The sequence below is a fragment of the Ochotona princeps genome, chromosome 27 (assembly GCF_030435755.1).
Source record: "Ochotona princeps isolate mOchPri1 chromosome 27, mOchPri1.hap1, whole genome shotgun sequence".
In the NCBI taxonomy this organism is placed as follows: domain Eukaryota; kingdom Metazoa; phylum Chordata; class Mammalia; order Lagomorpha; family Ochotonidae; genus Ochotona; species Ochotona princeps.
Window position 1 is genome coordinate 3,998,342 of NC_080858.1, and position 25,579 is coordinate 4,023,920.

Here is a 25,579-nt window from a genome sequence, read left to right on the forward strand (position 1 = left end):
CCGGCACCAATTGAGATTCCAGCGCATGCAAGGCGAGGACTTTAGCAACTATGGTTGCTATGGTGCCGGGTTCTGATTTTGTTAGCAGCACTTACTAGCACCTTTCCAGGTGATAGCATTTGTGTGTCCAGAGAAATGTCTGTTTAAGTTGTATTTAAAAATTTTTAAACAATTATTTATTTGAAAGTCACAGTTACAGCGAAAGGGGGAAAGAAAGAGGAAGAAAGACATTTTACATCTACTGACTTACTCCCCAGTTATTAGAAATCGTAATACTTTCAATTACATGTTTTATTGAAAAGTTTATTTAAAATACATACTTTTAAAATAAGATTTCATGTTACCCATAAAATGTGAGACTCTTCTTACAAAGCTCACTTTAATTTCATTCACTGTAGCCTGGTGGCACCTTTAATTTTTCAGAGCAACATTTTCCTCTAGAGAAGGGTCTCTGGCGCCCTCTGGTGACACTCTGCGATGGCATGTCCGTTAAGAAAGCACCTGGACAGTTACAGCCAGAATTACTGGTGACCACCCAAACTTGACAAGTGGTGATTTGCTGCATTCTTTTTCCTTTTGCCTATGGGAAATGCAATCCCAGGGGTTGCCTTGATTTTGTTACAGAGTTCCTCCTTGTGACTTTCAGTTAAGTTCCTGACAAAAATACCCTCTTCCTGAGTTTTCATCATCATCTCCAAAACAAAACAAAACAACCCCAGAAACTTGTTAATAGAAACTAGAGAAATACTGTGGGAAAATCTCCAGTGATTCAAGTTATGATCCAGACCTCTTAGGCCAGTTAACTGCAAGTGGAAAGCATACATGATGCTCAGGCTGTAACAGCAGCTGCGGGAACTCCAAGTCTACACTCAGCGAGGATCCGGTTTCCTTTCCCCATCCGGGGTCATCAGCAGAGTCTCAGCTCATTCTCCAGGCCAAACACCTTGGACTTGAGGCTCTTCAGCTCCCCTTGTAACTTGTGGGCCCGTCTATTGCTGTTGCGCACTTCGCACAGAATGGCAAGGTCCTGGTTTGCTTGGGCGTTCACTGTTGCCTAGAAATTGGGAAAGGGGGGCAAGTGATTATGGAGCTGGCCAGGGATGAGGGCTCAGCAGTTACACACGCCGGGCTACCCTGGCTTTCTCATGGGATCTTTAGGACACAGGATACATGCAACACTCAGCTGGTTCGGTAAAGAAGGCAAACGGAAAAGGCATGCAACTCTCTCTCTTCCCGTGTGGAAGCCATGAGCTGCAGATCAATAAGCAACCAACAGTGCAGGAAGGGGAGGCCGATGTGCCGGGCACTGGCCAGAACGACGGGAAGCGTCACGCCTTCCTAATTCACCTTGTTTGGAACACAGATACACAGGTCACTGGTCCAGTGGCTTTAGGATTTGCCATGAGGCGACATGAATTTGGAAAAAGCTGCGTCTGGCTGGAGGAAACGACTTTATTACTTGATTACTCACTTTCCCAATGTGCAAAACATAGGATTCTTTCAACCTTGAATGTGAAGGGAGCACGGGTTTTTGGTATGACTAGGTTAGAGCCCTGAAGGTGCAGTGACCAACTATTTCTGTCTACTTCGGTTTTTCCCTCCAGCATGAACCTGAGCTGATTTCCAGGGGGCCTCACAGGATGGTTATGTGCTAGGGACACGGCAGGTCCCTGGGGGAGCCCTCCTCACCTAACACCCTCGATCCCCTTGAGGGTGCAGTGATTACCTTATACAGCATTTGCTCCAGATCTTTGAGTCTCTGTCGGAGCGCCTTAATATCTGTCTTGAAGCCTTCAACTTCCAAGACCCGCCGATGCTCCAGGGCCTCATAACGCCTTGTCATCACCTGTAAACGCTTCCCCATCTTGTTGGTGCGATCCTAAATGTGAGCAGAGGGGAGGCGTCTGTGACCAAGATGGACACAGCCAGGCCGCCTGCCCTCCGGCTGAATCCAGAGCGGTCAACACTGTACCTTGAAGATCTCCATCCTCACTCCCTCCTCCTCACGGAGCCGGGCCAGCTCTTCCTCCAGAGAGATGCACTGCTCTTGGTACATGGCGGACAGCTTCTGTTCTTGTGCTAACTTATCCTTTAGGGACTGCAGGTCAAAAGGACACAGCATTCATGCTCACACCTTCAGTGTAAGTGACTCAAATGGCACTTGGGGGATCAAAGCACAGTGAGGGTTCCCAGAAGTACAATATAAGTTCAAGAACAGGATAGCAAGGAATGTTCGAGAAGAAAGTCTCCTATGTCTAGACTATTCTGCTAGTCATTTCTCGGAAGTGTACATAGAAAAAAAAAATTTTAATAGATTTATTTTTATTGCAAAGTCAGATATGCAGAGAGGAGACAGAGAAGATCTTCCATCCGATGATTCACTCCCCAAGTGACTGCAACAGCCGGTGCTGCGCCAATTCTGAACCAGGAGCCTGGAACCTCCTCCAGGTCTCCGATGTGGGTGCAGGGTCCCAAGGCTTTGAGCCATCCTCGACTGCTTTCTCAGGCCACAAGCAGGGAGCTGGATGGGAAGTGGAACAGCTGGGATTAGAACTGGTGCCCATATGGGATCCTGGTGCGTTCAAGGCAAGGACTTTAGCTATTAGGCCACAGCGCCAGGCCTGAAAAACGTTTGGCTCTGGAAAGTCAACAGAGGGGCTCAGAGTATCTCTCAAGTATGACAATATAATCTATGTTTGGGGCCACATTTCTGAAATGCTTCTTGAAAAATGAAAACACATCAGCGAAAACACACATGTTCCACTGACCAGGTAAAAAGAGGCTGGTACAATGGCTGAACTGGCTAATCCTTGCCTTGCAATGCCAGCATCCCATATGGGTGCTGGTTCTAATCCCGGGAGCTCCACTTCCCATCCAGCTCCCAGCTTGTAGCCTGGGAAAGCAGCAGGAAAAGCAGCAGAGGACGGCGCAAGGCCTTGGGACCCTAAATCCATGCAGAAGATCAGGCGCGGCTCCTGGCTTCAGTGTGCTTCTACCCTAGCTTTCGTGGCCATCAAGGTAGTAAACCAGTGGATTTAAGATGATGCCTCAATCTCTCCCTTTTTCTCTCACTCTCTGTAACTCTGCTTTCCAATAAATACAATAAATCTTTCTTTTTTGCTAAAATAAAAAAAATCCTAGTGGTCGGCATTGCGGAGTAGTGGGTTAAGCTGTAGCCTGCAGCTCCAGCATCCCAAATGAGCACCTGTTAAAATCTCAGCTGCTCCACTTCTGGTCCAGGTCCCTGCTGCAGTTCCTGGGAAAGCAGCAGAGTGCCTGGGTCCCATCCATCCGTGTGGAAGACCCAGAAGAAACTCCCAGCTCCCGGCTTTGCCATAGCCCAACTCCAGCTGTGGTGGCCATTCTGGGAATGAACCAGTGGATGGACAACCTCTCCCGCTCTATTTCTCTTCCCAACTCCCATTGCACCCCTGCCCCAATTCTGTGTTTCAAATAAACAAAATAAATTCACAAAAACAAACAAACAACAACAACAACAACAACAAAAAACACCTAAATGAGACCTCGTTTATCTTCGCATGCATATCCTTTGAAGACATGGCAGAAGGTTCTAAGCCTGAACCTAAACCTGAACCGGGTTGCAACAACCATGACAGAGCCTGCCCTGGGCTCCCCCTCAACTAGACATGGTTGTATACAACGACATGACGGCAGCATCTATCATTTTCTTGGTTCTTTGTTAATATTTCTGGTTTTCCCACTCGTCAAAATGCAAATTCCATGAGGCAACACTTGGTTTTCTGCCGTAGCCTAAGCCCAGCCTGAGGCAGGAGTGCAGTGAACATGTCTGTGGTGCACCACTCCGTCAACAGTCCAGTGCCTCTAATCCCCCAACGCCAGGGCCATCTCCTCGGGGCTGCCTCTGCAGCAGCTTCTTAGACTGCAAGGCTCTTCTAGGACGTAGGCATGCTTGTACTCACGGGCTCTTTGGAATTCTTCTGAGTTCCTTCAACTCCATGGGGGAAAAAAAAAAATCAAGAATTTCCCTAAGGTGTATGACATTACCTTAATATACTCATTTTGAGTATGATGACTGTCATGGAAAACCGGCAGAACTTTTCCAATTTTATCTTCTTTCTTCTTACACTGTGCCCTGTATTCTTTGATCTTGGACAGCAAACGGTCCTTCTCGAGCATCCACTCCTTCTCTTTGCTTTGGTTTTCAAACCTGAGTTGCAGAAAGTCTTTAGTGCTCTCATACAGCAGCTCGTGGGTCTGATGGAGACTGAAACAGAGGGCGCATGTGGTCACGGGGAGGCCTGCACAGCACCTCTGAGACACGGCTATTCCAAAAGGGAGGACACAGCTGCTTTTCAAATCGTATAGAAAATCTAAGATATGACTGGTGGTTTTAAAAATCCTACCTCTTTGACTAGACAAAGAGCAATATATTTACTGATGTTCACTTGTATACAGATGTGTCTTTATGGATACACTTTCTTGGAAGCTGACTTGAGGTTCCTCATTTATCTAGATACTTATATTTTTAAAGATTGATTTATTTTTATTGGAAAGTCCGATATACAGAGAGGAGGAGAAACAGACAGCAAGATCTTCCGTCTGATGGTTCACTCCCCAAGCAGCTGCAACGGCTGAAGCTGAGCCAATCCGAAGCCAGAAGCTGCTTCCGGGTCTCCCACGCGGGTGCACGGTCCCACGGCTTTGGGCCGTCCTCCACTGCTTTCCCAGGCCACAAGCAGGGAGCTGGATGGGAAGCGGAGCTGCTGGGATTAGAACCGACGCCTGTATGGGATGCCGGGCGTGAAAGGTGAAGACTTTAACCACTAAGCTATTGCATCAGGCCCAAGCAAATAAATCTTAAAAAAAAAAAAATTGAAGGACGTCAGAAAAGACACCTTTAGGGCCCAGAGCCGTCGCCTAGTGGCTAAAGTCCTTGCCTTGAGCACACCAGGATCTCATATGGGCGCTGGTTCTAATCCCAGCTGCTCCACTTTCCATCCAACTCCCTGCTTGTGGCCTGGGAAAGCAGTCGAGGACGGCCCAAAGTCTTGGGACCCAGGAACCGTGTGGGAGACCTGGAGGAAGTTCCTGGCTCCTGGCTCGGGATCGGCACAGCACTGGCCGTTTTGGTCACTTGGGGAGTGAATCATCGGATGGAAGAGCTTCTTCTCTGTCTCTCCTCCTCTCTGCATATCTGACTTTGTAATGAAAATAAATAAATCTTTAAAAAAAAATACCTTTAATAAAATGGAGGGTATCACATGAGACTGCGAAAGCTAAGAGAAAATTAAGCTGGTAACAAACCAAAACAGGGAGCATAAAAACGGCAGGTTTTTTGGTATACAGATATGTAGTGATGCTTTCCAAATTTATGAGTCAGATCAGTGGAGAAAAAAACCTTTTTCCCCCTGATTTATTTACTTATTTAAGAGGCAGATTTGCACAAAGAGGAGGTGTGGCAGAGAAAATGAGAGAGAGAGAGAGAATCTTCCAGCCACCGGGTTCACTCTCCAAATGACTAATGATTACCGTGACCAGGGCTGGGTCAGGGCAAAGTCAGGAACCAGGAACTTCTTCCTACCTTCCAACATGGGACAAGGAATAAGCAGAGAGCTGGATCAGAAGTGGAGCAGCTGGGACACGAACCAGTGTCTATATGGGATACCAGCAGCACCTTCTACGGGGTAGAAGATCAGCCTGTTGAGCCATGGCACCAGCTCTAGGGACAGTACCTGAAGAGAGGTTTTTTTAAATGTCCCTTTCAGTTCTAAAACGCTACATTGTTATTGTGTAAAACCATGGGCTTTCAAGCCACTCAGAAAAAGAAAACAATCGCTAGGCACCGCTTTCTTCAACACTCACTTTTGGGTTAACTCTTTGATTCGGTCCTGATTTCTCTGGTGCTGAAGCTGGACTTCCTCAGTGCGGATCCGTCTGTCCTCCAGGAGCCCTTCCACTTGTTCTTTAGAAAGCTTGGTCTGTTCTTCCAGCTGAGCCTGCAGGGCTTCCACCTAGAGAAGCAGACGGGTGAGCCCGAGAGGTATTCACTAGTGAGCCCGAGAGGTATTGACCGCCTACGGCCAGCAAAACCTCGGGGGTGAAAACCCACAAGCCAAACAGACCAAAAACAGTAACACCCTAGGCGGTAGGAAAAGCTCAACTCTGCTTCTCTTTATCTAATGCTGAACAACAGTAGCCCCTCTGTCCACACTGAGCCCCGCAGCTCCATCTCATCATAAAAGCTGAGGAAGTCCAGTTCCTTAGACCCTGCGAGTTGGGCTATTTGTTTCCCTTTTAAGATGCCCTAGGTGCATGGAAATGGGTTCATTTCTTATTGAAAAAAAAATAATAAAAGACAGTAAAAATGAATACAGTGCAATTTATTTCTGTGTTGCTGTCATGATTTCACATGAAGGTGACCAAAGATGAAAAAACCATCCTGTGAAACAATGGAGCAGCCCAGCCCAAGGAGGACAAGACCTTCAGTGCACCCAGACGAACAGGCAAGGTGTCAGAGGATGTCAACTGCCTCCCTAGACGCTGGAACTCAGGCCCTGAATCCACGGACGCAATCACAGACGCTGATCTGCTGGCATTTCTCTTCTCAGCTCTCTGGGTCAACCTCAGTGTGAATTTTTTTCCTGAAGGTTTATTTACTCATTTATTTATTTTTTTGAAAGGCAGAGTCACAGAGAGAAAAGGAGAGGCAGAGAGCAAGAGAGACGAGAGAGACAGACAGACAGACAGACAGACAGCGTTCCATCTGATGGTTCAGTTCCCAAATGGCTGCAATGGCTAGAACTGGGCTGGTCTGAAAGCAGGAGCTTCTTCTAAGTCTTTAAGGTGGGTGCAGGAGCTCAGAGACTTGGGCCATCTTCTGCTGCTTTCCTAGGCACATTTGCAAGGAGGTCAATTGGAAGTGGACAGCTGCGACTTGAAGAGAGGCAGGCTCAAGCTAGTACACCGTGGCACCAGCCCCGCGATGTAATCCTTATTTTGTGGAGGCTTTGTTGAAAAGGACTAAGTCTATGAACTGAAAGTTTAGATCAGCACTTCCACCATGTTCAACTAGCAAGTAACCATTTTAAAATGTAAGTTCCTGGAAATCAGGAACAACCTAAAATGTCTCCATCACAGGATGCCTGTATGTGTTCTGTGTGTAAGATACTGTTGATAATGAGAGTATGCTGTAAAAAGCTGATTTGGGGGACCACAGTTATGGTATAGCAGCTAAAGTCATGTTTACAGCATCCTGTATGGGTGGCAGTTTCAAGTCCCAGCTGCTCCACTTCCGACCCGGCCCCCTGTTATCGTGCCCAGGAAAGCAGCAGCAGCAGATGGCCCAGCTGTTTGGGCCTCGGCGTCCACGTGGGAGGTCAGGATGAAGCTCCTGGCTCACAGTTTCAGAATGACCCAGTGTTGGCTACTGAAGCCATTTGGGGAGTGAATCAGTGAATGGATTTTTCTCTTTCTTTCTGCCCTTCAAATAAACAAATAAAATCTTCAAACAAACAAACAAAAAACAATTCCCCCCCAAGAAACACATTAAACAAAAAAAATTGAACCTTGATGATTAGAAATCATCTTGGTCTGCTAGAACAAGCACCCCATGTTACCTGTAGCATGAGTGTCTGCAAGTCTCTGTGGTTCTGCTCAGAACTTTCTTCTTTCTCCCTCACTGCTGGTCTCTTTTTGTTTACTTTAGGATCTAAAATAGGAAACAGGAAAGTCCATCAGGAGACTTTACTCAACTTTCACCTTCCCCATTCAAGTGCCAGCATTACTATTCCAAGGGCAGTTGACCTATAACAGAAATACAGGAAGAAAAAAGGCACATTTACTGGAGGTATCATTTTTCAAACAGGAATTTCTATAAGGGAATTCTGCAGGATTTCACGTGGAAAATCATACTCGTCTTTCAACAGAATCAAATACAAAAATTTCCCTTGGGGTTGTGTCTATTAAGTCCTATTTAATCAGAATAGATAAACAAGAAGAAAAGCTAAATTTGAGCACTTTAATTGTAGCATATCAAACAATTTTCAACAAACAAGGTTAACTTCAAAAAGAGGCAATTTGCCCCAGCTCTAGGCAACTACCTAGATTGCATTACACCTAGGAAAGTGTTACATTGCTGGGAGGAAAGCAGCTAATGGCTGTCAGGCATCCTGGGCCTGGCTAATACCAAACTGATGTTAACTATACCAGTGTGCCAGCACAGTCACCTATTTCATTTTATTTCTTTTTTCTTCTCAAGGAGAATGCTACAGGTGAGGAGTGACTACTGGGGACTTGTACCAACCTGGCTACTGCACCTGCAGGTAAACGAGGGGACTGAGACTGGCTGGTTAAGAGGAAGGAAACTGGAGGACCTTCCAAGGCCAAACCAATACACCTGCCCATGTGGGAGACTTGACCTGGGATGGTTAGTATCAACCAACCACTGCCTTCCAGTGCACACAAAAGCCACAGCTGGGGGCCTGCCTGGCAAGATTCGACCGCAGTACCCGCCAGTGTGTGTCAGGACAGAATATGGACCACGTTAGGCTGGGCTATGCCACTAAGCAGCTCATGAGAGAACTGGATCTGGGAGCAGATTATGTGGGGGATCGTGGGCTCACCCCTGTGGGACTGCTTTACCAGCTGGTTTGCTTGAGGGGTGGGAGTGGTGATGGGCATGACCATTAAGTTCACCAGCATGCATAGGCATTGGGATTGGGAATAGGATGGGCTGGTCCAGGCTGTAGCACCAGCAGGCACACCCAAGAATTGGCTATGGGACAGGCCAGGCTGCAACATCTTGCCAGCACACACAAAGGCAAACACTGGGGGGCAGATGGTGCTGGGTAAGGACCTAGTACCTGCTGGCACATGTGATAACTGAGTCTGGGAGTGGCCTGGTGGGGGATCTTGGGGAATTCCCCAGGTAAGCGGTCATTCCCACTAGTGAGCCTGTCACCAAGTGTGTGGGTTGGCTCTGGAGGGGCAGACCAGGCAGGGCCAGGCCAAACTATAGCATACTGGCATGCACAGGAGCCAGGAAGGGGTGTTGACAATGCCGGGCTAGGCTACACTATCACACCTACTGGTTTGCATGAAAACCAGGCTGGGCAGGGCTAGGCTGCAGCACCCACAGTGAGAGTTGGGATCGGGAGCAGAGGGAAGGTGGGCCAGGCTGTAGCATCTAACGGCAAAGGTCAAGATGCGTGATGGGTTATGTTGGGCTGGATCAGAGCAACCCCTGGCACATGCAAAATCCATGGCTGAGAGCAACCCTGGTTGGGAGCTAAGCGGATGCCTCACCTGAGCTGTAGTTACCACTGGTGAGCACAAGAACCAGAATGGGGGCAGTGAACTGGGCTGGGCACAGGTACAGTACCCCTCAGCAGGGGTGTAGACTGCGTCTGGGGTATGCCAGACTGGGCTAGGCTTCATCACCCGCTGAAATATGTGAAAGCTGACTGGGCTGTACCAACCAACACTCAACAGCAGGAGCAAAGGTCCAGCAGGGGAATGCCCACAGCTCTCCTACTAGGCTTGCCCCCATGCTGGGTCTTAAATGTGGGTGGGAGCTGTGGCCCAGACTGGCATGTCTCATTTCACCTCAGCATTCACCAATGGGTGCAGCAGCCCTGGTCTGGCCTGCCCTCGGTTTAAACTCACCCCAGCCAGGCCCCAGTCCTGGCCCTAATATGAACTGGCTGGTGCTGTGGCCCAACCCATCCTGTTCTGCACCCCATACTGCTTCTCACACATGCCAGTGGGTGCTGTAAACTGGCCCAGTCTAGCTCACCCCCAGACCTGAGCCACATGTATGCCAGCAGTTACTGTAACCTGGCTTGGTCTGGGTTGCTTCTAGCCTTGGTTTTTGCACTCACCTGTAGTGACTGCATCCTGACAGAGGAGTTCCCTAAGATTTCTATCAGGTCACCTTCCGGTGGCAAATTTCAAGCACACCGGTGGGCAGTCCAGGTTGGGCAGGACTACAAAGTCCACTGGCAGGAAGAGAGTGAAGCTGAGCTAAGTGACCATATCCACTAGTGCATGGATGAGCCAGAATAAGCATAGGCTGGTTGGGCTTTGCTGCAGCATCAGTTGGCAAGCGCTGTGACTGGGGGCTAGTCCTGTCAGATTAGACTGTAGAATCATCTAGAAAGTACAAGATCCAAGGCTTGGAATGGGCCTAGTAGGCAAATTGTGGCAACCCCCTCTGATGGGCGGCAGCTCCCACTGGTGATCATCAGAACCACGACTGGAAGTGGGCCTGGCTAGACAGGCAGTGGTACCCACCAGCATGAGTGTGGAGTGGATAATGGAGTCGGTTGGGTTGAACTAGGCTACAATGCCCATTGAGGTATATGAGAGAAGAATGGGATGTGGGACAGACTGGGCCGGTCTGCTACACATATTGGCATGTGCAGGGGCTGGAGGCAGGCCTGATGGGAGTTGTTAGGGGTCACTCTGAGGGCTGCAGTTCCTGCTGGCGTACCTGAGGGTCAAGTGCGTGGTGGGCACAGCTGGGCTGGGCCATAGCATCCATTGGTTTATGTATGAGTTGGGGCTAGGGACAGAACAGACCAGGTGACTGCAACCACCAATGTGTTATGTGTAGGCTGATATGGGTGATGGACTTGAGCTGGACCCCGCACTGGCTGGCACACACAGAAGTCAGGTTGGGGTCACCTCTGGTGAGGCTTCTTTGGGGACCTATATATCACTGGACTCAGAACTCCAACCACAGATAAAACCATAGGATAAGTGGTTTGACTGTGGAGTGCATGTGTCAGAACTGGTTCTCCACAGCTGCCAAGGCCTGTGCAGCAGATGGCATCTCCGGATGCTCACTGGGGACAGGACGACCAGTTCATTGAGGCCTGCAGAGGACAGCTAGTACCATGGAGTACAGAACAAACCAGAAAGCTCTCCTAGGGAGATATCTGGGCTAACAGAGACTCTAAGGTGGACTGTGTGAGCAAATGGACCTTGGAAGGAGTTCGTCAACCGTGGAGCAATGAAAGCAACAGCATCTCAGAACTACTGGAACCATGTAAACAGTGTCCTTGGAACATGTTCCACATTGGGGACCCTGGGATGATCCCATTCCTGAGCACCGACACGGCTGGGCTGCCGGAAGTGGCCCTCTCCCCTTTTCTGCCTAGACACAGAAAGAAATAAGGAGATTGGTGGCAGCTGTCCTATCCACTTTCCCCCATTCTTGACCCTTCCCACCATAATTGGTGGTTCACATAGGCATGCATCCCTCTCAATTATCATCAAGAATGAGTTATTCTTTAAAATAATAATAATAAAAAGAAGCAATATGAAAAATCAGCAGAGCAAAATTGAATTCCTTAGATGCTCTGTAAGATCTGGGATTATTATGGGCTTGGCAGCGTGGCCTAGTGGCTAAGGTCCTCGCCTTGATCCCATATGGCCGTTGGTTCTAATCCCGGCAGCTCTGCTTCCTCTCTGTCTCTCCTCCTCTCAGTGTATCTGACTTTGTAATAAAAATAAAATAAATCTTTAAAAAAAAAAAAAAAAAGATCTGGGATTATCAGAGGCACCATTATGAACATGAGTTTTCACAGGATAGGAGAAAAATTCTAATTATTTGCAATGTGATCTTCAATCCTGCATCAGTCAGAATTTCCAGCAACACGGCTGTTACCTGCAGTGGAAGCTGAAGATCCATTCTGGTCACCCACACCTACAGTCTGGATGGTCTTTTGGAAAATGCTGACCTAAGAAGCAAAACACGTGTATGAGCAGCCTTTCCGTAAATGTAAGATTCTGCTTTTTAGCTTTAGTTCTGCAGATCAAACACCGAAGTTGGTCAAAACTGAAAATAATCATGAGGATATCATGCATGTGAGAGCCCATGAGGGTTAAGGGTTACAATGGAAAAAACTCAGTACTGATGAATAAACTAAAACAGGAAGAAATAAGCAATGAAAAATACAAAAATAGCTTCAAGTAACAAAAAAAAAATCCCACAAGCAAGGAGATGGATGGAGTGGAGCAGTCCAGACAAGAGCCAGCGCCCATATGTGACCCCAGTGCATGCAAGGCAAGGATTAGGCCAATACATTATTGCGCAGGGCCCCAAACTTCATAATTTTTTAAAAAGATTTATTTATTTCACAGGTAGAATTACAAAAAGAGGAAGAGAAAGAGATCTTCCCATATGGTGCTGGTTCATGTCCCAGCAGCTCCGCTTCCCATCCAGCTCCCTGCTTATGGCCTGGGAAAGCAGTCGAGGATGGCCCAAAGCCTTGGGATCCTGCAACTGTGTGGGAGACCTGGATAAAGCTCCTGGCTCCTGGCTTCAGATCAGCCCAGCTCAGCTCTGGCTGCTACAGCCACTTGAAGAGTGAACCAGCAGATGGAAGATCTTTCTCTCTGTTTCCCCTTCTCTCTGTAAGTCTGTCTTTCCAATAAAAATAGATAAACCTTTAAAAAAAAATTACATGTATTTATCTTTTTGTTCAAGTTGAAAGTAGAGAGAGAAACAGAGAGAGCTCTTCCATCTTCTAGCTCACTCTGACTGCCTGCAACAGTCAAAAGCAGGAGCCAGGAACTCAATCCACATTTTTTACATGAGTTGCAGACACGTAAGTTCTTTCTCTTTAAGATTTATTAATTTTTATCGCAAAGTCAGATATACAGAGAGGAAGAGAGACAGAGAGGAAGATCTTCCATCCAGTGATTCACTCCCCAAGCAGTTGCAATGGCCAGAGTTGAGTTGATCCAAGCCAGGAGCCCGGAGCCTCTTCCAGGTCTCCCATGCAGGTGCAGGGTCCCATGGCCTTGGGCTGTCCTTGACGGATTTCCCAGACCACAAGCAGGGAGCTAGATGGAAAGCAGGGCTCTCGGGATTAGAGCTGGTGCCCATATAGGATCCCGGTGCATTCAAGGCGAGGACTTTAGCCTCTAGGCTACTATGCTGGGCTCATCACCCAAGTTCTTAAGTCACTGCCTATTGTTTCCCAGGTGGCACATCAGCAGAAAGCTCAATCAGAAGTAGAGTAAGGACTCAAACTATGCACTCCAATACAGGACAAAGGTGACCTAAGTATTATCTTGTCCATTGAGAGAAATGACCCAAAATTTAATAATGGTCTGAAATAGGGAAGAGTACCACTTGTATGTGGCTGATTTCTGATTGGAAGATTTACAGAGAGAAGGAGATAGACAAAGATCTTCCATTCACTTATTAACCCTCCAAATAGCTGTAATGGTCAAAGCTGAGCCAAACCAAGGCCAGGAGCCAGGAACATTTTCTGGGTTTCCCACAAGGGTGCAGCATTCCAAGAAGTTGGGCCATCCTCTGTTGCTTTCCCAGGCTATAAACAGAGGGCTGGATCCGAAGTGGAGCAGCTGAGACATAAACTGGTGCCCATGTGGGATGCTGGCACTTGAAGGTGGAGGGTTAGACTGTTGAGCCAAGGCACCAGCTTCTGTACTTTGCTTTCATTAAATGTTTGTAATCAGTTTCAGCAAAGATCGTAACACTTAAGTACCAGGGACTGGCAATTGGCATATCGGGTAAAGACACTATCTGTCGGGCCCGGCGGCGTGGCCTAGTGGCTAAAGTCCTCGCCTTGAAAGCCCCGGGATCCCATATGGGCGCCGGTTCTAATCCCGGCAGCTCCACTTCCCATCCAGCTCCCTGCTTGTGGCCTGGGAAAGCAGTCGAGGACGGCCCAATGCATTGGGACACTGCACCCGCGTGGGAGACCTGGAAGATTCCAGGTTCCCGGCTTCGGATCGGCGCGCACCGGCCCGTTGCGGCTCACTTGAGGAGTGAATCATCGGACAGAAGATCTTCCTCTCTGTCTCTCCTCCTCTGTGTATATCTGGCTGTAATAAAAATGAATAAATCTTTAAAAAAAAAAAAAAAAGACACTATCTGTCTTTCCATATGAGTGCCAGCTCATCAAGAATGGAGGATGGCCGGTGTAGCAGATGGAACACTTTCCTTGCTTTCCCCTTTTCTAACCGCAGTTAAAATATCTACTCCCACATCTGCTTTAGAAAAATGGGTTCTTAAAAAAATGCTATTTTCCAAAGATGCTGGAGAAAAATCTTAAAAAAAAATTTTGTAAAGATTTATTTATTTGAAAGGCAGAGTCACGGAGAGCAGAGACACACAGAGAGATCTTCTATCCACTTTGTCCACTGGGGTCTGGAATTTCATCCAGGTTTCCTATTTGAATGACAGGGGTTTAGGCACTTGGAGCATCTTCCATTGCTTTCCCAGGTGCATTAGCCAGGGAGCTGGATTGAAGTAGAGCAGCCAGGACTTGAACTGGTGCTTATATATGATGCCAGTATTTCAGGAAAACTCCAGACTACGATCGCTGCCCAGGGACAGAAACTGCCCTGATGATGGACGCTAGCTCGTACTTACTCTGCCAGGGCCACACTGACCATGCTGTATCACAGATGACTTACTTTGTGGGGAGGCTCCTTGTAAAAATAGGTCACTTCTCCAGTGTCTGTTCCCACAAGAGCCAACAGATTCTGAATCTTCTTCTTGTCTTCTAGCTCCCTACGTTTTGAAAAGAAAGGAAATACACAGTGAATAAATAACCTTTTCTGTTTAAAGGATTTCCCTCATTACTTGATTCTAAAACAGTCACCTCGAGTTAGAAATGCATAGGCTCCACCTTAGACCTTGGCTGTGTCTCAGGCACACCCACTGAGGCATCTGGAGGGAAGCAGTCAGGAAACGACTTCTGTCTTTCCGGACAGGCGCAGCAGAGGCCACTGAGGTGTGCTGTGCAGGCAATGCTGCCCTCAGACAGCTCAATTTCCCTCCAGAACTGCCTCACAGAGGTCGGGTCTGCCCTTGCTCAGGAGCAGGCTACACGCAGTACCTGGTCAAAACGCGATCGCCTGCCTTAATCCTGATGGTCCTGCAGGGCCACCCGAGCTGCAGAATCCCCTGTGGTGACGGCTGAGGCTGCACAAGCTCCACTCCCTAGAGGCTGCCTGTGGTACTCCATGCAAAATTACAATGTCTGACCCGTTTTCCAGGTTCCAACCAGTCTTGGGTCCTACAGACCATTAGTTAGATCGCTGAGGAAGGAAAACTGTCACAACACAGCAAGTGTACAAAGGCACGATTTCCCAACCCTTTCCTAAAGGGCCCATGGTCATGCACTCCAGGAACTGGACACTAGGGAATGCCCAGCTGCTCTAAGGAGGGGTGGCTGTAAAGTCTGGGACGACATTGACAGGGTGACCTGAAGCATCACCATAGCACAGGGTACATAGGGACCACATATTATAGTAAGTGAAAGTCTTGCCCAGGCCTGGCTCACAGTTGGCCTACTATGTCCACAGATCTGGGCAATGGGGATGTCTCCATTTCCAGGACATTAGTACCATGGACAGACTGGCTAGTTGGGAGAATCTTCAAATTAGCATCTTGGGCCTGACGCAGTGGCCTAGTGGCTAAAGTCCTCACCTTTCACACACCAGGATCCCATGTGGCCGCCAGTTCTAATCCTAGCAGCTCCACTTCCCATCCAGCTCCCTGCTGTGGCCTGGGAAAGCAATCGAGGATGGCCCAAAGCTTTGGGACCCTGCACCTGTGTGGGACATCTGGAGGATATTCCTGGTTCCTGGCTTCAGATTGGCTTAGTTCTGGCCGTTGTGGTTACTTGGGGAGTGAATCAATGGACGGAAGATCTTCCTCTCTGTTTTTCTTCCTCTCTGAATATCTGACTTTGCAATAAAAATAAATAAATCTTAAAAAAAAAATCCATACCGGGCCCGGCGGCGTGGTCTAGCGGCTAAAGTCCTCGCCTTGAAAGCCCCGGGATCCCATATGGGCGCCGGTTCTAGTCCCGGCAGCTCCACTTCCCATCCAGCTCCCTGCTTGTGGCCTGGGAAAGCAGTTGAGGACAGCCCAAAAGCTTTGGGACCCTGCACCCGCGTGGGAGACCCGGAAGAGGTTCCAGGTTCCCGGCATCGGATCGGCGCGCATCGGCCCGTTGCGGCTCACTTGGGGAGTGAATCATCGGACGGAAGATCTTCCTCTCTGTCTCTCCTCCTCTCTGTATATCTGGCTGTAATAAAATGAATAAATCTTAAAAAAAAAAAAAAAAAAAAATCCACACCCTATATCACAGTACTAGGGTCCAAGCTCTAGCTCGAGGTCCAATGCAAAGCTCTGCCTTTGCAGACCCTGGGAGACAAAGGTGATGGCTCACCCACCAATGCGGGGGATTTCATTCCACTCTTAGATCTTACCTTGAGCCTTTCCCAGCCCAGGCAATGTGGGCAATTGAGGAACAAAACAACTTTTTCTGTGCATGTGTTTCAATTGAAAAAGTAGTAACAGCACCCTTAAGATAGTGTTTCCTAGAGCTGGCATTGCAGTCCCATGGGGTAAACTGTGGCCTGTGACATCAACACCCCACATCAGAGCGCTGGTTGGAGACTCAGCTGTTCTACTTCTGATCCAGCCCCTGGTAATATGCCTGGGAAAGCAGAGCCTGTGCCACCATGGTGGCTTTGGCCTGCCCCAGCCCTGGTCATCACAGCCATCTGAGGGACTGAACCAATAAATACAAGATCTGCAGCCCTCCTTTTCCTGTTCAAGGTGTCAAATAAAGATGTTTAAAACAACAACAACAACAAAAAATGGGGCACATACAAGTGTTGTGGCATTCTGGTATGCCATTATGGGCATCAGTTCATATCCCAGATCTTCCATTTCCAGACCTTGCAAATGTACTGGGAAAAGCAGATGAAGATAGCCCAGATAACTTGGGCCCCTGCCACCTATGTGGAAGACCGAAAGAAGCTCCTGGCAACGGAACTGGTGGGATCGACAGCAATTCTTTCCCGGTCTCCCACGCGGGTGCAGGGTCCCAAAGCATTGGCCCGTCCTCGACTGCTTTCCTAGGCCACAAGCAGGGAGCTGGATGGGAAGTGAAGCTGCCGGGATTAGAACCGGCACCCATGTGGGATCCTGGCGCGTTCAAGGCGAGGACTTTTAATTACTTTGGAGTAATAACTCTTCCATCCAGTACCTAATTCTCAGCCGATCATTTTCTGAATAGAGGCGTAAAACATGTTCCCGCTCTTGGAAGAGGCACACCTGCATATCACTCAGAGCTTTCTGCAATTCAGCAATCTCTTCGTCCCTCTGCTGCAAATCCCATTCCAGTTTATGCTGCAAAAACAGTAAGACAATTGAAGTCACTGGATTTCAAAGGGGGTATTGCTTCCTGGATATGAAGGAGGCAATGCAGAGAAAGCAAATGATTTCACTAATGCAAAATAAAAGTGACAGCCATAGACTGTGTTTCAGGCTACAGGACGCGTGTGATACTGACATCTTTTTATAGACTGTAACCCCCGGAATGCCATACGATCCACCTTGTTTCATTTCTATATTTTTAGCAATGCCTGTAATCAGTGTCACTGTGATCCTGATCACAGCAAGACTCAGGTGCAGACAAGTAAAGTACAGTCATCCCTCAAGGGAAGCACAAGCGCTACATCTGGCCTGAAGGACAGTGCAGCAGGGCTCTGAGGGCTGTGTGCGAGGTCCAAGATGGGCAAGCACAAGAGCAGGCATGCTAGGAAGACGGGGCAGTTTACATAGATCCAAAAGACAGCCTACGTGAGTGTTAAAAAGGAAGGCAGCTGGGGCCTGGCACAATAGCCCAGTGGCTAAATCCTCGCTTTGCAAATGCCGGGATCCCATAAGGGCCCTGCATCATGTCCCAGCTCCTCCACTTCCCATCCAGCTCTCTGCTTGTGGCCAGGGAAAGCAGTGGAGAATTGTGCAAAGTTTTGGGACCTGATACCCATGTGGGAGACCCGGAAGAAGCTTCTGGCTTCAAATCAGCTCAGCTCTGGCTGTTGTGGCCATTCAGGGACTGGTGAGTGCCAGGACTGGGGACTTGCCATATCAGGATGAGCCATGATATCTGCAAGATCCAGGACTGAGAGTGGACCTAGTAGGGGAAGCCCCTGTTAGGCTACAGCTCTTGCTGGTGAGCACAAGAGCTAGGACTGGAACAGGCCCGGCCAAGCTGGGCTGTAGCATCTGCTGGCATGTGTGTGAGCTGGGTCTGGGGGAGGGCCAACTGGGCAGTCCGCAGCACATACTGGCATGAGTGAAGACCAGGAGAGAGTTCAGGCCAGGCTGGGTTGGATTGTAATATCTGACAGAACACATGACAGCTAGGGCTGGGCCAGGATAGGCTAGGGTGCTCTACCCAATGGTGAGAGCTGAACTGTGAGGAGAGGAGAGGGCTGGGCTGAGCTGGGCTGAGCCAGGATGCAGCACCTTTTGTCGAATGCTAAGACCAGGGGTGGACCATCTCAGACTGGGCCACAGTATCTGGTAACACAGAAAAGACCTGGGGTTGGAACAGTGAAGGCTAGGCTGCTCCATCTGCTGGCATGCAAGAGCCAGAATCGGTGCCTTGTGGCCAGGCTAGGACATAGCAACTACTGGCAAATGCAAGAAATGGGTGCAAGTCATATCAGAAGGCTGAACTACAGTACCTTCTGGCAGGCACAGGATCCAGGGCTGGGAGGGGACCTGGTAGGGAAACTGTGGGCACTCCTCTGCTAGACTGCAGCTCCTGCTAGTGAGCATGGGAGCCAGGGCTGGTGGCAGACTGGGCTGGGCAAGGTGGCAGCACCTGTCAGCATGTGTGTGTGTCAGGTCTGGGAGCAGGCAGGGCTGAGCTAAGCTGCAACACCAATGCATGTGCAAGAAAGCCAGATGGGATGCAGTATAGATCAGGTTAAGCTGCAGCACAGGCTGGTTGCATGAGAACCCAGCCTGTGTTGAGCTGGACTGAGGTAGTCGTAGAACCCACAAATTTATGTGAGAGAGGGGCTGGGGGCAAAACTGACCAGGTGCTGCATCCACTGGCATGTGCACTGGCTGGTGCACAGAAGAGTCAAGTGTGAGGTCACCCCCAGCAAGGTTTCTTGGGGGACTCCTCTCCAACTAGATGGCTGGACTCAGACCCCAGCCACATAGGCAAAATCACAGGATACAAGGTCTGACCTTTGAGTGCATGGCATCAGGACTGGCCTCTGCAATTGCTAATGCCCAGCATAGTGGACAGCATGCCCAGATGCACATCAAGGACATGACGGCCAGCTCATCTAGACCAGCAGAGACATCAAGTGTCTCGCCAGAGGATGAGAAAGCAGAACAGGTTGGACCACTGCCCTGATCACGCTTGGCAACATGTTCCTGGGCCTGCAGATGAGCTAAGGTGCAGCTGGTCAGCCGACAGACCGTGGAAAGATTTGTTCAACCCTGATGCAACAAAGCAGACAACATCTCAGAACTACCAAAAACACTCAAGTAACATCCTTGGAACACTCTTCCTCACATCGGGGTCTCCGTGGTGTCATTGAATGACCATCCCCCCAGTTCCCATCTTTAAGTGTGCTGTAGTTTTATAGCAAGCAGTGGCCTACTCTCCTTCCGTCCTTGTGGACACAGAAGAAAAAAATTTGAAACATTCATCCTATTTACTTTCCTCCGTATCCGGACCTTCCCCACTCTAACCAGAGACCCACATGGGCAGGTATCCCTCTTAACTTTGTGAACTATGTTAAAAATAAAGCAAAAGAAAAAAAAAAGAAAAGAAAGAAAGGCAATATTGCTACATGCTGCAACTTGGGCAAAATAGAGGACATCAGGCTAGCTGAAACACGCCAGTCAAAAAGAAAAATACCACAAGATTTCACCCACATAAAGCAGCTAACGTACTCAAATTCACAGGGGTAGCAAGCGGCTACAGGGTAAAGTGGCAGAAACAGGCAGAAATGGAAATTTATTTAATAGGACAGTTTCATTTTCTAGGATGAAAAAGTTCTGCCACCCACAGAGGCATGAAGGGCTTCTATGACAGCAGTGGTATGCCACCCGAAGACAGGCACCTGCTTGGATGCTCTTGGGACAGAGCAGAAACACCTCTGAAACAGCAACACATTTTTGCAAATGAAAAGTTCTGGAGATCAGTTGCACAACAATAAAAAAATACCCCACACTACGAAGTGTGCACCTAAAAGTGGCTAACACAGGGGCTGGCCTTGTGGGGTCGCCGGCAAAGCTGTTATCTGCAGTGCCAGCATCCTGTATGGCTCCTGCTTCCAGGAAGCACTGGCCTCTGGGGAGTGACTCGGTGGACAGAAGACCTCTCCCTTGTTCTGCCTTTCAAATACGTAAAATGAATCTGAAAAAAAAAAAAAAAACAGTTAAGATGATTTAAAAAACATAAAAGAAAAAAGTATAGGAAAAGGGGGAAGGTTAATTTGCATCTGTATTGCTTCAAATTAGGAATAATAATATCGATAACGGATATTTAAAGTTTTCCATTTATTTGTTTGTTTATTATTTTTATTGGAAAGACAGAGCAGATCTACAGAGAGGAGAGACAGAGAAAGATCTTCCATCCACTAGTTCACTCCTCAAATAGTTGCAACAGCAGGAGCTAAGCCAATCCAAAGGCAGGAACCAGGAGCATCTTCCAGGTCTCTGGGTCTCTCACAGGGGTATCGGGTCCCAAGGCTTTGGGCCGTCCTCGACTGCTTTCCCAGGCCACAAGCAGGGAGCTGGATGGGAAGTGAAGCAGCCAGGACATGAACTGGTGCCCAGATAGGATCCTGGTGTGTTCAAGTTGAGGATTTAGCCACTTAGCCACCACTCCAGGTCCAATCATCTTTCTTACCTGTCCTTCACAAGCTTCCCTGTAGAGCTCCAGTTTCTTCAGTAGGTCCTCATTTTCTGCCTCACACTCAGCCATCTTCTTTTGATAATACGCCAGAAGCTCCTGAGACGGGCAGAGGACGGCCAGACGATCTTGGACAGAAGGCAAGGGAGTTGATTCCATCGAGTCCGCCATCCCCTGCCACCTGGTGCGATCACTGATGTCAAAGGAAGCATTGTGTTAAGGTGCAGTTGTTAGTCTACGGGACACACTTATTCACCTCTGGACATTTATGCAACACACCTTTGTAAATAAAAAGTATTTTGTGTTCTTGAAAAAAGTTTTTAAAATTTTTTATTGTGGGTCCTGCACAATGAATGAGTCGATGGCTAAATCTACACCTTGCACACACCAGGATCCCTTATGGGTTCAGGTTCATGTACTGGCTGATCCACTTCCCCTCCAACTCTCTGCCTGCAGGCTGGGAAAACAGTAGAGGACGGCTCAAAACCGTGGGCCCCTGCACCCCTGTAGGAGACCTGGAAGAAGCTCCTGGCGCCGGAAAGATTCAGCTCCAGCCATTGCGGAGCAAACCAGCAGACGGAAGATCTTTCTGCCTCTCCTTCTCTCTGTAAATCTGCCTTTCCAATAACAATAAATAAACGTCTTCTAAAAATTTCTTGTTGTTATTATTTTTATAAGGTGTCTGTGCTTTTTCAAGATTTTTTTTCTTCTTTTTTATTCGAAAGGCAGAGCTACAGAGAGAAGAAGAGACAAAGAGTCAAGATCTTCCATCCAATGGTTCACTCCCCAAACGACCTCAATGGTGGGAGCTAAGCAATGGAATCTGGGAGCCAGGAGCTCCTTTTTGGGGTGCAGGGTCCTAAGAACATAAGCCATCCTCTGCTGCTTTCCTAGTCTATAGCAAGGAGCCGGATCAGAAGTGGAGCGGCAGGATCACGAACCGAAGCCCATATGGGATCCCAGCAGCAGAAGTGGAAGCTTAGCATATGATGCCATGAACCCGGCCCCAGTGTCTGTGTTCTTAAAGTGCTTCCAATTAGGGTTCTCCCACACCCTGACAGTTTAGTGTTAGAGGTCTGTGAATAATTTCATGACCTGACACGTATCAGTGATTTAAAATATATTATACGCATTCACAATACATATAATGAGTATAAAAAGCATTATAAAATAGAATACATGAAGCTTCTTCAGAAAGTTCATGGGATACACATGTTAAAAATAAGCATGGGCCCGGCGTAGCGGCCTAGCAGCTAAAGTTTTCACCTTGAGCATGCAGGTTCTAATCCCGGCAGCCCTACTTCCCATCCAGCTCCTTGCCTGTGGCCTGGGAAGGCAGCAGAGGATGGCCCAAAGCAGTGGAACCCTGTCCCCCTCATGGGGGACCTGGATGATGCTTCTGCCTCCTGACTTCAGATCTGCCCAGCTTTGGCAATGATGGCCAGCTGGGAATGGAATATTCTTTCTCTCTGTCTCTACTTTTCTACATAAATCTAAACTGCCTTTTCAATAAAAACAACAACAAAAAAATTTTTTTAAGTAGTTCATTTCTTTTAAAAAAAAAAAAAAGGTATTTGTGAGATTCCGCAGGTGAGAGCCATGGTACTGAGGGGAGAGGAAGACGAGGAAGATGTGCCCAGTAGCAAGCTGGTGGCAGGACCAGGATTAAATGTCTCATGTTAGGGCTATACCTGCTTCCTCTGTGTTCCAGGACCCACTGACACTGGGCCCATTCAATGAAACAGCGTTCACATAAAAAGTCATTATTTTAAAATTGAGAGATCACAGTTAATTCCAATAAAGATTGAGGAAACAAAGCTTTTTTGGCTCCTATGCTGATTCAGACTAAAAATTACAGGTGTCTCGATTCCTTAATTTAACATTTCCAAAATCAGTGAATGTCTTACTTTGTGTAGACAGGAGTACGTGTCGGGGTGAAGTTCATGCTGTCAAGTCACACCTATCAAACACACAGAAATGTATAATGAGGAACCAAGAACAGAAAAATAAATACACTACAGGAGGTGGAAACTGGCTTCCTCCCCAACACCCTAACTGCCCGCTACAGAGAACATGAAACTATAGAATTGAGTGTTTTGGCCCAACACAGTAGCCTAGTGGTTAAAGTCCTCGCCTTGCTTGTGCCAGGATCTCAGATGGGCGCCAGTTCGTGTCCCGGCAGCCCACTTCCCATCAGCTCCCTGCTTTTGGCTTGGGAAAGCAGTCAAGGACGGCCCAAAGCATTGGGATCCTAAACCCATGTGGCAGACCCAGAAGAGGCTCCTGGCTCCTGGCTCCGGATTGGCTCAGCACTAGCTGTGGTGGCCACTTAGGGAGTGAATCATCGGACGGAAGCTCTTCCTCTCTGTCTCTCCAACTTTCCAATAAAAATAAATAAATTTTAAAATTCAGCATTTTCCAGAGTATTCCAGAATCATAAAATTTCATGCCTTTCGAGTTGTCCTAACACACTGTCCCCCATTATTCCCTCCAAATAAAATCACAATGGTGTTTTTTGTGTGGATGGATAAATATACACAGAAGGGAAAGTTTCCATACCATGCGGATCTATCTACCTTATCACAAAAGCAAAACAAAACAAAACAAACAGAAAAACAACCACCATGACCCTTCTGCTGAAACCATGAGAGAGGGAGTTACAGAAAAGCTTATGACAAGAAAAAAAGGGAGGGGGAGTTAAGTTAGAACACCTATGATACCAAGTTTGGGCCCAGCACGGTAGCCTAGTGGCTAGAATCCTCGCCTTAAATGAACCGGGATCCCATATGGGTGCTGGTTCTAATCCCAGCTGTTCCATTTCCCATCCAGCTCCCTGCTTGTGGCCTGGGAAAGCAGTCGAGGACGGCCCAATGCATTGGGACCCTGCACCCACAAAGGAGACCCAAAAGAGGCTTCTGGCTTTGTACTGGCTCAGCACCGGCCGTTGCGCTCACTTGGGGGAGTGAATCATCAGATGGAAGATCTTCCTGTCTGTCTCTCCTCCTCTCTGTATATCTGACTTTGTAATAAAATAAATAAATCTTTAAAAAAAAAAAAAAAAAAGATCTACCCACTAGGCTATTGCGCACGGCAGGGTCATTTTGGTTTTTTTTTTTTTTTTAAGCATAAACTCACCAGTGACCTCTCCTTTCCTACAGCACAAAATCAAACTCACAGCGTTCCCCCACGACTGTGGAGCCTAACCTTCCCACTTATCTCCCTCTTCTTCTGCCAAGGTACCCACATACTCTTTGTTTCCAAGAGCTTTTTCTTTTTCCTTTTGTCCCAGCTGAAACGATTCCTTTCCCAACGCTCCAATTTCCACACTCCTAAATCCAGGCTGTAAACAAAAGCTCCGATCGCATCTTCTGTTCTCTCCCTGACTCCCGCTATCCAAATGAATTCTCCAGAGTTTCTAATTGCAACAGGACACTGGTCATTCCTTGTTGCTACGGCCTCTCGTGGACAGCGTCATAACTTACCATTGCAATTCTCTCTAAGGACCTACGGATAAACGAATGCGTTCCAGCCAGCTCCTATTCTTGCTGAGAAACCACTTTTTGGAGATTTTCATTAGCAATTACCATTTATTCAGCACTTTCAACTGTACTACTTACTCCACCAACTAAGTATTTTTTTTTCCCAATACATTTCACAAATGAGAAAACTGAGGCTTAGCCTGGGTTGGGGAGGACACGGTACCCCGCCTGTCCGTTCGCAGAGTCGAATTTCCCATTTTGGGTCGCCGGCCACTGTGAGAACATCTGGATTCCAAGTTCACGTCCCTCTCTTCCACGCCACACCACACAGCTACTTCCCAATTACCAGACTCTCTCCCAAGCCCTCGACCCCTGACTCCTTCACCCGAAGCCCAAAAGCACACACTCACCACGCAAAATGCCTCCGAGTCGGGGAACCCAACTGAAAAACAAAAGTCAAATAAGGGAGCGTCGCGGCGCCACCCACAGATCCGTCCAATCACACACTATGTTATGCGGCCCTTCGGGATGAGCACCAATAGCAACGTTGTTCACACGGAAGCAAGTCCCATCGTGCCTTTCTTCGAGGGGACCTCCCCGCGCAAAGGCCGCCGGGCGGTGAAGTTTTATTCGTGGCGCGCCCCTCTGTGGGCAGGACTTGGTAAGGCTGCACTCCTCTTCCGGTTCCTGGTTTGCTCCCTAAATGCTCACAATGGCTGGCCCTGATAGGAGCTGGGAACTCAGTCACGTCTCCCTTGTGAGTGGAAGGAACCCGATTAGTGAACCGTCAGTGCTGCCTCCTAGAATCTGCATTGGCAGGAAGATGGCATCAAAAGTCAGAACTGGGGGCCCGGCGGCGTGGCCTAGCGGTTAAAGTCCTAGCCTTGAACGCACCGGGATCCCATATGGGCGTCGGTTCTAATCCCGGCTGCTCCATTTCCCATCCAGCTCCCTGCTTGTGGCCTGGGAAAGCAGTGGAGGACAGCCCAAAGCCTTGAGACCCTGCACCCACGTGGGAGACCTAGAAGAACTGGCTGCTAGCTCTGGAGTGGCTCAGGTCTGGCCGTTTTAGCCACTTGCAGAATGAACCAGCAAACTGAAGAGCTTTGTCTCTCCTCTCTGTATCTCTGACCTTCCAATTAAATAAATAAGTCTTAAAAAAAAAAAAAATCTTGCAATTTAACTCAGATGTGGGACGTGGGTGATTATACTTATAGGCAAAATAACCCTTGCATTTTAGACCTCTCCCAGTTTTTTTAATTTAAATTCTTACACACAAGAAATTTCAGGGGCCAGGTCAGTGACTCAAAAGGTTAATCCACCGCCTTGTGGGCACCAGTTTCTGTTCCTGCTGTTTCACTTCCCATCCAGTTCCCATTATGGCCTGGA

At 48.1% G+C, this 25,579-nt stretch overlaps 1 protein-coding gene across 3 annotated transcripts; it reads right to left on the reverse strand.

The window, feature by feature from the left end:
• Nucleotides 1-840: 840 nt before the first annotated feature.
• On the reverse strand, nt 841-24,732 carry CCDC77 (coiled-coil domain containing 77). Of its 3 annotated transcripts, XM_058656009.1 has the most exons (12): nt 24,601-24,732; nt 22,619-22,671; nt 20,709-20,904; nt 17,028-17,170; nt 14,437-14,533; nt 11,651-11,723; nt 7,599-7,690; nt 5,845-5,993; nt 4,027-4,246; nt 1,973-2,098; nt 1,727-1,879; nt 841-1,054 (listed from the first exon to the last, which is right to left on the reverse strand). In XM_058656009.1, the coding sequence occupies exons 2-12, from the start codon at nt 22,654-22,656 to the stop codon at nt 908-910; spliced, it is 1,434 nt and encodes a 477-aa protein (XP_058511992.1). In that variant the 5' UTR covers nt 22,657-22,671; nt 24,601-24,732; the 3' UTR covers nt 841-907. The 3 variants fall into 3 exon arrangements, with proteins under 3 accessions (XP_058511992.1, XP_058511993.1, XP_058511994.1); XM_058656010.1 differs by lacking the exon at nt 24,601-24,732 and having other exon boundaries at nt 20,709-20,810; XM_058656011.1 differs by lacking the exons at nt 20,709-20,904; nt 24,601-24,732.
• Between the last annotated feature and the right edge of the window lie 847 nt (nt 24,733-25,579).